Genomic DNA, 13,508 nt, shown 5'->3' with positions numbered 1-13,508 from the left:
AATATGCTCTGAGTTTGCTTCTTTATAGAAATTGAATTAATATGACAGCTCGTATTTTGTGCGGTTGACTACTCCGTGTGTCCGCTTATAAAAAGAACAGAATAACCTCTATATTAATGATAAAGTAACCAGTATTAATACTAACAAAATAAATCGTTATTACTTATTATACTTATTGAATTTCCCTTAAATAACAAACTAAGTCCTATTATACTGACACAATTACCCCTATACTACTAACTGAATAATTAAATGGATTCAAACCTTTTCATTTATTTTTATTTTTTTTTTGTAAATTTTTCTTTTGAAATTTAATTAATAGCAATTGAACTAGTTGGACAATAAGAAATACGGAGTAAAATTCTTTTTTTGCAACTAAAGGTCTATTTTGTTCAGTTTAATTCAATCCAATTAATTCAATTCTCAATTTCCTTCTCTCATAAACCATTCATTTCATATCTATCTAATTCTATTCAGTTCAGTAAATCAGAATACTCCTTAAGTTTGCTTTTTAATAGACGTCGTCGGAAATGTTTTGCCGCTTCTTCTCACTGAGCCACTATATAACTGCCGGGCACCGCATACCATCAACATTAACTTTTCCTTCGATATTTCAAATATTTAAGCTAACGAAATTCGAAGTACTTGTATAAGCTAGAGAGTAACCCATCCAGGTACGTTATTGTGTTGATCCACAAGTTGTTCATTTGCTGGTTGTCAATTGGAGTTTTTTTGTTTTTGTTTTTTTAATTTCAATATCAAGTAATTTAAATTTTTAAACTTTTTGAGTAATAGTGTCTTTGCGACAAGGGTTATGTATATTGTTTTCCAACCATTGTATTCAATTTTAACCAACTAATAAAAATACTACTATATCGAGCATTTCTACATTTCAAGTATGGAAAATAAAAGGGTTATGTATATTGTTTTCCAACCATTGTATTCAATTTTAACCAACTAATAAAAATACTACTATATCGAGCATTTCTACATTTCAAGTATGGAAAATAAAAACAGTCAGAATGTGAGTCAGTCTCATCCAAAACTTATGCTTCAAAATTTTGGTAATAATGGCTATGATGTAGATAGTATGAATGATACAACGGAGAAAGAGGCGGTGGAGGAGGAGGTGGAACGGAGGTGGGCTGCTTTACAGCGGCTGCCTACTTATACAAGCATAAGAAAAGGGTTGTTGAGGCTAGTGATTGATGATGGGAAAGTTGATATTAAGGAGATTGATCTTCAAAAGTTGGGGAAGCAAGAGAAAAAAGTTTTGATTGAATCTCTCCTCAAAGGTATTCAAGAAGATACTGAGAATTTCCTCAGAAAACTCAGAGATAGAATTGATCGGTGAGTTTTTGTTTTACTACACACTCGTATTTATTACTCGTTTTGTCTCATGAATTTATTCATATTCTATTTTGGGTTAGAATGTTCCAATTCCTAATACTCCATAAAAGGAACAACATTCCTTAATATTTACACCTTATGTCTATTTACTTATAAACGTGAAAAAAACGCTAGTACATTTTTGTCAACATACATTGTTATTGATCATTAATATTTTCGATTACATATTATAAAAATTATCAGCATCAAAGTAAGTTGAGACAAATTAAAGAAAAAATTCCTAAGCTTGATAACTCTACTTGTTTATAGTTATAAGATTTAAAAAAAAAAAAAAAAAAAAAAAAAAAAAAAAAAAAAAAAAAAAAAAAAAAAAAAAAAAACACCACTTGACCCCCAAAATGTTTATTAAACTTTTCTTATAATCATAATTTAAACTTTTATATGTCCACTTCAAAAGGCAAAGGCAAAATTACCTTAAAAGTTGAAACCATCTGTATATGGCAATAAAGTGTTTAATTTTTTATTTATTCATTTTTTAAATTAATGTAAATCACTCTCATTGATTAAAAATCTAACAATACACTCGGGAAAAGATTATCAAGCATCAAAGTTAGAAAATTTTATAACGTAATAACACTCAAATAGATCTTACAGAGTACATGTTATTCTCATTTGGAATTCAGACAATATTAACAACTTAAGAAAATCTTCTAAATTCTTTCTAGTATACGAGTATAAGAAAAATATATGGTCAAGTGGAGTTTATTAATTTTATTCAATTCCATCGACGAATACTTTCAAAATATCAATTTACTGTATGAATTTTATTTTTACTAAAATGTAATTACAGATTTTAATAATTTAATACGCACATGGACAAATACTTCGTATGTTAAATGAAAATATGATGAACAAGTGGAGTACTTAATAGGAATATTTTCATGGAATAGAGGGAGACTTGACTCTTTTGAGAAGTTGAGATTGAGTAGCCTGTATTCTGTATATGATTAACGGTAGGGTCGTAGGTAACCATCATAATTGGGAGTAACTAAGAGATGAATGGCTAATTTCTTCAAAAAAAAAAAAAAAAAAAAAAAAAAAAAAAAAAAAAGATGAGTGGCTTATATCAACAACTCAACAAAAAAAATCTATACTTGATACTAACATACATACACCGTACAAAATATTATTCTAGCTGTTTCACCATTGATTGATTTGTATTTTTCCTGTTTTTGATGAGATGATTTGTATTTTTCATCATTATTCTTTTTAATTTTTATTTTTTTTCTGGTTAAAAGGAACTAATATACTACTTCGGCTTCATATTACTTGCAACAATTAGACATTTTTTTGTCTACTTTATGTCAAATCGTCGCAAGTATTCACTTAGATAAAAGTTTATGGCACACATATGCACTAGTGCCAATTTACAAAAGTCAACCTTCACGGTCAAGGTGGTTGGTGGGTGTTTGGGCTATCTATCACCCCCTCGCTACATACTAGCCTAAGTAGCAGTTAGAGTGTACCAAATCTACTGTTAGAGTTATTACATGCCGAATTTAGAGATACTATCAGGCTGCAAAATAGTTACAAAATTACTTAAGAAATTGTCTTTGCTGAAAACACAGCTAGAGCCTAGAAGTGAGAGGTAGATCCAACACACCTTTCCTTGCTACCAAACCTGCTTCCTTGACTTCCTCCCTGCTAGCTTTGACAAGCTTTGCCCTTCTTTCCTTAAGTTCAAAGAAGTTTTCCACGGGGCCGTTTTTGAGATTTCGGGGGCCCATGGGCGAAAGAAGAAATCGGGGCCCTAATGCATGTAGTACGAAGTATTTATTTTATTTTATTTTATTAATATTGAAGAAGAAATTTTTTTATTTTTTTTTATATATGTATATATACTTTAATATGAACAAATTATCATCCTTAAGAAAAAGTTTTGAACAAATAATCTAGTTTTGACTATAGTTAAAAAAACACTTTTAATAAATTATACTCAATGGAAAAATAAATACTTCTATATACTCAAGTCTACAACTATATGGTTTGTAAAAGAAAGAAGGTATAAAAGAAGCTTTATGATCGATTTTCTCTTACGAATGAAATGGATCATTCTTCATAATCTAAAATCTAAATCCATAAATAATATTTTTTTTTTAGGAACATAGTAATAGATATTTTATTATAATATAACAATAATTTAGGCTATAGTAGTTTATATATATACTATGCAAGTAGTAATTTGTTGAACCACTGACTTATGTGTATATTAAGTACTTACAAACTTGTACCAACCACCAAGCTACAAAGGACAAGAGATACTAGTATTGATAAATTTATCTCTAAATAAACATAACTGTAATGAGGCCCTCTTTGAAGATGAGGCCCTCTCTATCCGTGGGCCCTGGGCGGGTGCCCCGGCTGCCCTGGGTCAGCGACGGGCCTGGTTTTCCATGGTACTGTTCTTTTTAATTGGTTCTCTAGTTTTTTTTTATTGGTTTTCTGTGCGACTAAAAGCTTAAGATGATGATTGAAGTCTTAGATCGAATTATGTACTCTATCATGTCCCTTCATTTGAGAGTTTGTTGGGCTTGCAATGTGGATGTGATTTGGGTCCCCTCAGCTCATACCCTGAAATATTCCACATAAAAGTAGAAGTTAAATGAAATTTAAACCCATAATTTTTGTGTCACGGTAGCACCAAGATAGTTGAAGTAAGCTTTTGGTTAAAGTCCAATATCATTTTTTATATTCTATCATGAAAAGATGCTTAACGGAGTGAATACGATTAGGTAAAGTATCCTTTCATTATTTGAGTTGGCATCTTGGCATCAATGGAATGTTTGGGAATTGGGACCAACGGACCATCATCCACAGTTTTATTATTGCTAATTTGTAAGATTTACTTTAGTCTCGTCAAAATAGGAAAGAAAACTTTAATCAATAGGAATTTAAAGGGAAAGTAACGCTTTAGTGCATCTATGATTGGGTCGCTTGGAACAATTTTCATCCCACGTAGATGATCACAAATAACAGTGACAATTGATTTGAAGGAACTAATTTAACACCGTACTCTGTAAAAGTTTATTTCGAATAATGTTTTTTTTTTTTTTTTTTTTTTTTTTTTTTTTTTTTTTTTTTTGTGTGTGTGTGTGTGTATTCTACCCGGTTAACCATTTGGGCTAATCCGGATTTGGGGATCAGTTCTGGGTGGTTAGGTTCTAGTCCCCTCCCAATTGTTGTTGCAGGGGATCGAACACAGATCTTCACTACCAAGTGTAGTCACAATCACCACTACACCAACAACCAATTGGTTCGAATAATGATTTATAAGTGACCATAATATACTAATAACGTGATTTTTTTATTTTTTTATTTTATTTTTTTAGGGTTCTAATACGTGTAATCTTTGACCATTAACTTATTATTCCAGTAACTTATTGAAAATTGTTGTTATTGTCAATGATTAAGGCCCTGTTCTCTTCACCTTAAAAAAAATAATATTAAGTAAAAATAATTTCAGTTCAGTAAAAATATAAAATTAATTTCAGTTCAGTAAAAATAATTTCAGTTCAGTAAAAATAAGTTTAGTTCAGCAAAATTTAGTTTTATTAAAGAAGAATTATAATAGAAAATTAGTAAAAATAATTTCATTTCAGCAAAAATAATTTAAGTTCAGTAAAATTAATTTAAATTCAGCAAAAATAATTTAAGTTCAGTAAAAATAATTTCAGTTCAGCAAAATTAAGGTGAAGAGAACGGGGTCTAATATGTATATTTTTGTATGTCATGCAATTTATTATGTATGCAATGATTTGGATTCTAATTGATATTTATAGGGCTGCAATTAAAATTCCAAATATTGAATTGAGATACGAGCATCTGTCCGTGGAAGGAGAAGTACATGTAGGAAGCAGAGCCTTGCCCACCTTGCTTAATTCTTCTATGAATTTTCTAGAGGTAATAATTTTTATTGTCGAGGACATTAGATTCAATCAACATAAATATTAGTTGTCACTTTGTCCCAATCTTTTACCATAATTATAATTATAAGTACAAGGGCATTTTTGAACAAGGCAAGTCATAAGGCAATTTGGATACAATTATTAGGGAGTGTAGGATCAATATTAATTTTTTGTGGGACAGAAGACTTTTCCAATTTAGACTGAGGCAGGTTAACTTTTTTTTTTTTTTTGTGGGTGGGGGTGGGGGGACATAGGCCATAAAAAGATTTGTCATTGAAAGTAAATCAGTCAAAAATTTTACTCTTGAAGTCTTGATGTATTATAAAGTTATACTGTAATAAGTTTGATGTGTTTTTAATATTGGTGCAATAGACGACACATTAAAAATAGCATAAAAAAACCAGTATTGCAATGATTCTGGTATCAGTCAATCCAATAACTTTCAAAATTAATAATTGTGACAGAAATTGTTTAATTAGCTATTGTTTTTGTTTTGAAATTTGACACTGGCAGACAATTCTTGGATTGATACGACTTACCCCGTCAAAGAAGAGGAGCATCAAGATACTCCAAGATGTCAGTGGAATTGTTAAACCATCTAGGTATATTCTTTATTTCGTTATTTTATCATATAGTCGAAATCACTTGTGTTATAGACTAAGATTTTTGGCAAACCTATCGCTAGAAACAGATGTCTATGCTACTCTCATTCTAATGTGCCCAAATCAATCAAAAGTGTACTTAAATAAGTTTCCTAGTTATTCACAGTGTTTAACTGAAGAGATCATTTTTTCATAAATTTTATTAATACAATAATTATAAACAGTAATAATCAAAGTAGTATAGTAAATTTTCCTTTAAAAAATATATATATATATTGTAGTGAATTAAAAGTCATTGTTCATAAGGTTAAATTGATGTTTATAACCACATTCACGTACATTGATGTTTAAATTGTTAGGATGACATTGCTTTTGGGACCTCCAGACTGTGGAAAAACTACATTACTACAAGCACTCGCAGGGAAGTTAGATGAAGACCTTAAGGTGCATTTAATTTTCAATCCAAAATCTTTTTATGTATATAACGAAACTTATACAATACATCACGGAGTTTTATAAAAAAATATGTGCAGTGACATATTTTTTTCTTAAAAACTCGCTTAATAAATTAATAAAGTGTGGTATGGATATGTGATAAATGAAGTTCATATACATAAGTAGACAAAAGTGGAAGCTATGTCCTTGAGGAGTTGGGTTTTCCAAGCTGTGTCCATGCTTTTTAAAAGTGTCCACGCTTTTTAACAGCTATTTTTTAATCAACTATACCCCTCTCCTAATACTTACGTTAACTTTTAGTTAACTTCAAAATAAATATTTTTTTTAAAAAAGAAAAACCCCCCAAACACCCTCTCTCCTCCACCGTTGCACCTCCAGCCGCACCACCGCGTCACCCTCCTCTCTCCTTCTCTCTCAACTCCTCGACCATAATCTCCCCCCTCTCTCCTCGTACCCCAGCAACTACTACACCTAGCCACTTGATGTGCCACCACCACCATTCTTCATGCCCTGATTTTGACCATTTTTCGAAAATTTTTGGACAAACGTCGAACAATTTCGACTAATTGAACCATATCCGTGCAGATTTTCATAGGAAAAATCAATTTAAACAAGTTTTGTGTATTTAATCTCAATCTAATTGAACCTAAATTGATGATTTAACAATTAAAATCAAATTGGGGAAAAAATTAGGGTTTTTATTGTTTTGAACCAAATTCTTTGATTTAAAATGAAAACAACAATTAACAACTTAATTTTGCAATTTGAATACAATGAAACAAAAGTCCTAAACCAATTTGTCGAAATTTCAATTTGAATTAAATTCCTCCATTGTATTCGAACACTTTCTTTAGTGGTGCACCGGGTGAAGGACCTGATGGTGGGACTGTGATGGGTGGTGGTGGGGCTATGATGGGTGATGGTAGGGGTTGCTGGAGGGGTTTGGTTCGATCACAGGTGGGGTTCGGCGGGTGGCCTGGGGTGTGTTGGTGGGTGGTGGATCGTGAGGGTTGGGTTTTAGTGGTGAGGAAATAAAAACTAACGGCAACAGCTAACGACAACTTAACGGCAGGGTTACATCGTACACACTAAAAGTACTGGGTAGAAAAAACCAATAAACATTTATTACAAATGCGTTATTATGTCATGTATTCTTAAGAATTTCATTTCTTTATTCTTTACTAGTAAAACACTGTATATTTATGGATGTTGTTAACAACATTATCTTATCTATTTAAACTACTGTGAACAGGTAACTGGAAAGATAACCTACAATGGGCATGAATTTACACAAATTAACCCCCATAGAACGAGTGCTTATATCAGTCAACATGATCTTCATTTTGGAGAAATGACAGTAAGGGAGACACTCGATTTTTCAGGACGATGTTTAGGGGTTGGAACTCGGTATGAGTTGTTGGAAGAGCTGTTAAGACAAGAGAAGCAATTAGGGATCACACCTGATCTTGATATCGACGTCTTCATGAAGGCCATAGCCATTCCAGGTCAAGAAAATGGTCTAATTACTGATTATGTCCTCAAGGTTTGTAATCTTTATGAGAAAGGCTTACTTTAATTTTAAGAACTTAATTAGTTTTTAAACTTAGTACTCTAAATTAATTACCACCTTTTAATCCATTATTAGTTACTTGGATTGGATATATGCGCGGATACCATGGTGGGTGATGAGATGAGGAGGGGTATCTCGGGTGGTGAGAAGAAGCGTTTAACCTTAGGTATATATGCAAATTCAACTATACACTTATATACATCTGGGTGTACCTTTAATTACGTTTATTTTTATGGATATCAAGAATGTTCCTAAATTTATAGTATGTGACAAAAGTGCTTGATAAATTTAGGTTATTGTACTATAATGTAGGTGAAATGTTGGTTGGACCAACAAAAGTGTTCTTAATGGATGAAATTTCAACCGGGTTGGATAGCTCCACTACTTTTCGCATATGCAAAAACTTAAGAGATATAGTTCACATGTTGGATGTAACAATGATCATATCTCTTCTGCAACCGAATCCTGAGACGTATGACCTATTTGATGATATCATTCTTCTTATTGAAGGTCACATCGTTTACCAAGGTTCGTGTGAAGATGTTCTTGAGTTTTTTGATTACATGGGATTCAAGTGCCCGGAAAGAAAAGAAGTCGTCGACTTTTTGCTAGAGGTTACTTCAAAGAAAGACCAAGCACAATACTGGTCGCCTAAGAACCAGTCTTCACACAAATTTATTTCTGCTCACGAGTTTGCTCAAGCATTCAAATCTTGCCGAATTGGGCAGAGACTAGCATCGGATCTTTTCATTCCTTATGAGTCTAAGTCTAAAGCAATGCAATCGGATCTTTCGAAAGAATTGTATGGTACCTCCAGTTGGAAACTATTAAAGGCATGTTTCGCAAGGGAGTGGATGTTGATGAAGAGAAATTCTTTTGTGTACATCTTCAAAACTACTCAATTAACAATCATGTCATTGATTACCATGACGGTGTTTCTAAGGACAACAATGCATCATGAAACAGTGGCCGATGGAGGGAAATACTTGGGAGCTTTATTTTTCAGTCTCATGAATATGATGTTTAATGGAATGGCTGAATTTCCTATGACAGTCCTTAGCCTTTCGGTTTTTTACAAACAAAGGGACCTTTTCTTCTACCCTGCTTGGGCTTATGCCTTGCCTGTTTGTGTCCTACGAATACCACTGTCATTCGTTGATTCTACTATTTGGACTGTCATCACTTATTATACAATTGGCTTTGCTCCAGCAATTAGTAGGTAAGATAGACATGAGCTTTTAATTTTTTTTCGTAAATGCATGCTTTGTTATATCATGAAAACCATGATCAATTATGTTGTGTTTAGCCAAAGTAAGTTTATGTGCAATTTTTATCAGATCTTTTTGCCATTGGCTAGCACTCTTCTGCACAAATCTGATGGCAATGTCCCTCTTTCGCTTGCTTGGTGCCGTTGGAAGGACAATGGTTATTGCTAGTACTATCTGTACCTTAACCTTGCTGTCTGTTTTTGTCCTAGGAGGATTCATTATTGCAAAAGGTAATCAATTCACCAATGCGTGCTTTCAATTTTTTGCTTTCGTTCCAAGTTCCGTATTCTTCATGGGATGTTCTACGTCGTATTTTCCTAGCATTGGGAACTTGTTATGATCTGTTGTTACCGCAATTCACATTGTGTGTGTTTTACAGATGACATTGCACCTTGGATGAAATGGGCATACTACCTTTCGCCTATGATGTACGGACAAAATGCTATAGTTATCAATGAATTTCTTGACAAACGATGGAGCACAGTAAGTGCACTTTCTGTTGCTTCCTTTTCCTTGATAAATCATTCATGATCATGTTGTTTTCCAGAGACTACCTTATAAACTTGTAATAAAGGGGTATTATTTGTGAGACATAAAAAATTCATTTGTTGCAAAAATTAGAAACGGAGGTAATAGTTGTAATGAACCACCTATAATAATGACCAATCTAATCTTTCATGTGGTACGTATGTATGATATATATACTTATTAATCTATACATGTTTTTAATTCGCAGCCTAATATGGATTCAAGAATCAATGAACAGACAATTGGCAAAGTCATACTATCCTCGAGAGGCTTTTTTAAACAACAATATTGGTTTTGGATTTGTATAGGAGCTTTATTAGGATTTTTTCTCATCTTCAACTTATTCTACATACTGTCATTGACATACTTAAATCGTAAGTCCTTGATTTCATTTTTCTTGACTTAAAAAAATACGTACAATAATAATAATAATATTGTTATTGAACTTTACTAATATCAATGTTTCTTCAGCTATTAGTCATTCTAGAATCATACCCTTAGATGATGATGATGAGGTCCAAAAGAAGGTTACTCTTGTAAAGAGTAATACTAGCTCTTTCGAGAATGGTGCTTCGAAAAGAGGAATGGTTTTGCATTTTCAACCTCTTTCACTGACATTCAACCATGTAAATTACTACGTGGATACGTCTGCTGTAAGTTTGGATTTCAATTGAAAACATTTGGTTATTGAATGTTGATGTACCTGTATTAATTATATTGATGACTTAATAATCTTCAACAGGAAATGAAAGGCAAAGGTTACAATGAAGATCGTCTTCAGTTGTTAAATGATGTTAGTGGTGCTTTTAGGCCAGGGATTATGACAGCACTAGTTGGTGTAAGTGGTGCGGGGAAGACCACACTGATGGATGTGCTCGCTGGAAGAAAAACTGGTGGCCATATTGAAGGAAGCATCAAGATCTCAGGGTACCCCAAAAATCAGGCAACTTTTGCTCGGATCAGTGGTTATTGTGAACAAAATGACATCCATTCACCCCACGTTACTGTCTATGAATCCCTTTTATATTCGGCTTGGCTTCGTCTTTCTGCAGAAGTGGACACTACAACAAGAAAGGTTTATTACCTTTACACATACTTCATTAAATTATTGTCATTAAAAGATAAAAGATCCCGTTCTTTACTAACTATGGAAGTAGTTTTACATTTAATTTTAATAAACATTGTTAGCTTTAATTTCTTACCTTTCATCAACTATGCAATGAAAAATGACTTAATTTAACAATAACAGCTGTTTGTTGACGAAGTAATGGATCTGGTGGAGCTTAAGCCATTGAAGGATGCTCTAGTTGGCCTTCCCGGGGTGAACGGCCTTTCAATAGAACAAAGGAAAAGATTGACAGTAGCTGTAGAGTTAGTTGCTAATCCTTCCATAATATTTATGGATGAACCAACATCCGGACTTGATGCTAGAGCTGCGGCTATTGTTATGCGCACTGTGAGAAATACTGTGGATACTGGACGGACTGTGGTTTGCACAATTCATCAGCCAAGTATAAATATATTTGAGGCCTTCGATGAGGTATTACTTCAAATATCTTTTTTCTCTACATATAAATAATTTTTATAATGTATGTAACTTGTATATTATTATTGCAGCTCTTATTGATGAAAAGGGGAGGGCATATAATCTATGCAGGACCACTTGGTCACAACTCTTGTGAGCTAATTAAGTACTTTGAAGTATGTTATTCACTTGATGCACTTATAGTTTTAGCTCTACTCCCCTGTTTCATATAATCTTCAATGCCTAACTTCGACCATTCATTAACATCTTTTGTTAAATGTCAATTACAAAACGAAGTACTTATGTGCCATCTCTTTATCTGCTAAGTAATATAGACATCATACGAAATCCAATCATAAAACATTATCAATAGTCTTCAAACTTTGAACTTTCATGGACTATGGCTTGAGCACTGTTTTTTGTTTTTAATTTTTTTTAAATGTATGCGCCTTTTGCCTAGATGATCATTGAATGAATCAATTGTAGGCCATTCCCGGAGTGCCAAAAATCAAGGACGGTTATAATCCAGCAACATGGGTGCTTGATATCACTAGTCCTGAAGTAGAGTCTCAATTGGAGGTTGATTTTGCAAATAATTATGCAAACTCCTCGCTTTATCAGTAAGTTACAAATTTAAATATCTAGATATGCATATCTATTATTTCAATAATTTATGATGAGAACTAGAGACAATACATTTTGTTAGGAGGAACCAAGAATTGATTAGAGAGCTTAGCACTCCTGCACCGAATTCTATTGATCTCCACTTCCCAACCAAATACTCTCAACCATACCTTGTTCAATTTAAGGCTTGTTTTTGGAAGCAATATTGGTCTTATTGGAGGAACTCAGAATACAATCTTGCTCGATTTGCTATGACTATTTTCATAGGCCTTGTCTTTGGTGTTTTATTCTGGAATCAAGGAGGCAAAATGTGAGTTTATTTATCTTCTTCTTAACTATTATTGATCACATTATGAAGTATCCGTACCATCCCAAGATTATTTTAGTTTAATGACGCGTATTTGTTGTCATGGAACAGATCTAAAGAGCAAGACTTGATGAATCTCCTAGGTGCCATGTATTCGGCTGTACTATTCCTTGGAGGTACTAACACTTCTGCTGTGCAAGCTGTTGTTGCTACTGAAAGGACAATATTTTATCGCGAAAAAGCAGCAAGGATGTACTCGGCGCTACCCTATACGTTTGCTCAGGTAATGTAACAAAGGTGTATCACGTTAAAGTAATTTAAAACCATACTTGCTCTGGTTTGAAATTAAGTGCACGTTGATAGTGTAATTTAACTTTTATTCGGATTTGTTTTCATATCATACAGGTTGCAATAGAGGCAATTTACAATGTGATACAAACTCTTGTTTACACTCTTATCCTATATTGCATGATTGGATTTGAATGGAACATCGAGAAATTCCTATACTTCTACTTCTTCATCTTAATGTGCTTCCTTTACTTCACACTATATGGAATGATGCTCGTTTCTCTTTCACCGGGTCATCAAATTTCCGCCATTATAATGAATTTCTTCCTCGGCTTTTGGAACATATTTGCTGGTTTTTTGATTCCTAGACCGGTATGTCACTTCCTACTTATTATCTATTAAATGTCTAATAAACCAATTCTAGCTATCATGTTTTTTTTTTTTACTTAATTAAACATCTAGTTTATGTAATTTATCTCTTATAATCATGTTACATTGTTACAACATTATATTACATCAAAGAATAGTTAATCACTTGAAGTTACATGTTATAAATTGACTCAACATACATGACCTATATCCACATTTATTCTTGGTTTATTAAGCTTATTAAGGGAGATGTTAGGCAACAAGCATTAGGTTAACATGTATGTATTAAATAAACCCGAGTTTAGCTAATTGTGTTTAGCTTCGATCAGCACTTACCTTAATTTCTAACTTAGAGCGTTACATTTGATTTCATTGTAGCAAATACCAATTTGGTGGAGATGGTTTTACTGGGCTTCCCCAGTTTCCTTGACATTATATGGTCTCGTGACATCACAAGTTGGCGACATCGAATCTACTCTTCTTGTGCCAGGAGGTAGCAACAACATATCCGTTAAGGTTTTCCTGAAAGAATACTTTGGTTATGACTATGAATTCCTGCCTTACATTGTTGTGGCACATCTTGGTTGGGTCCTCTTCTTCGTGTTTGGATTTGCTTATGGCATGAAGTTCATGAACTTTCAAAAGAGATGAATTAA

At 33.0% G+C, this 13,508-nt stretch overlaps 1 protein-coding gene across 1 annotated transcript; it reads left to right on the top strand.

Moving 5' to 3' along the window:
• Nucleotides 1-513: 513 nt before the first annotated feature.
• LOC145639724 (ABC transporter G family member 34-like) lies at nucleotides 514-13,503 on the top strand. The gene is made up of 20 exons (XM_081691047.1): nucleotides 514-674; nucleotides 1,086-1,350; nucleotides 5,190-5,310; nucleotides 5,829-5,917; nucleotides 6,277-6,361; nucleotides 7,626-7,916; nucleotides 8,019-8,109; nucleotides 8,256-9,162; nucleotides 9,281-9,441; nucleotides 9,591-9,694; nucleotides 9,948-10,113; nucleotides 10,211-10,392; nucleotides 10,482-10,814; nucleotides 10,989-11,279; nucleotides 11,357-11,440; nucleotides 11,751-11,884; nucleotides 11,971-12,198; nucleotides 12,307-12,478; nucleotides 12,601-12,855; nucleotides 13,231-13,503. The coding sequence occupies exons 2-20, from the start codon at nucleotides 1,091-1,093 to the stop codon at nucleotides 13,501-13,503; spliced, it is 4,227 nt and encodes a 1,408-aa protein (XP_081547173.1). The 5' UTR covers nucleotides 514-674; nucleotides 1,086-1,090.
• Nucleotides 13,504-13,508: the final 5 nt, after the last annotated feature.

Source organism: Chenopodium album, chromosome 7, assembly GCF_948465745.1.
Source record: "Chenopodium album chromosome 7, dcCheAlbu1.1, whole genome shotgun sequence".
Classification (NCBI taxonomy): domain Eukaryota; kingdom Viridiplantae; phylum Streptophyta; class Magnoliopsida; order Caryophyllales; family Amaranthaceae; genus Chenopodium; species Chenopodium album.
The sequence above is the reverse complement of the archived record's forward strand: the minus strand, read 5'-3'. Positions and strand labels throughout refer to the sequence as shown.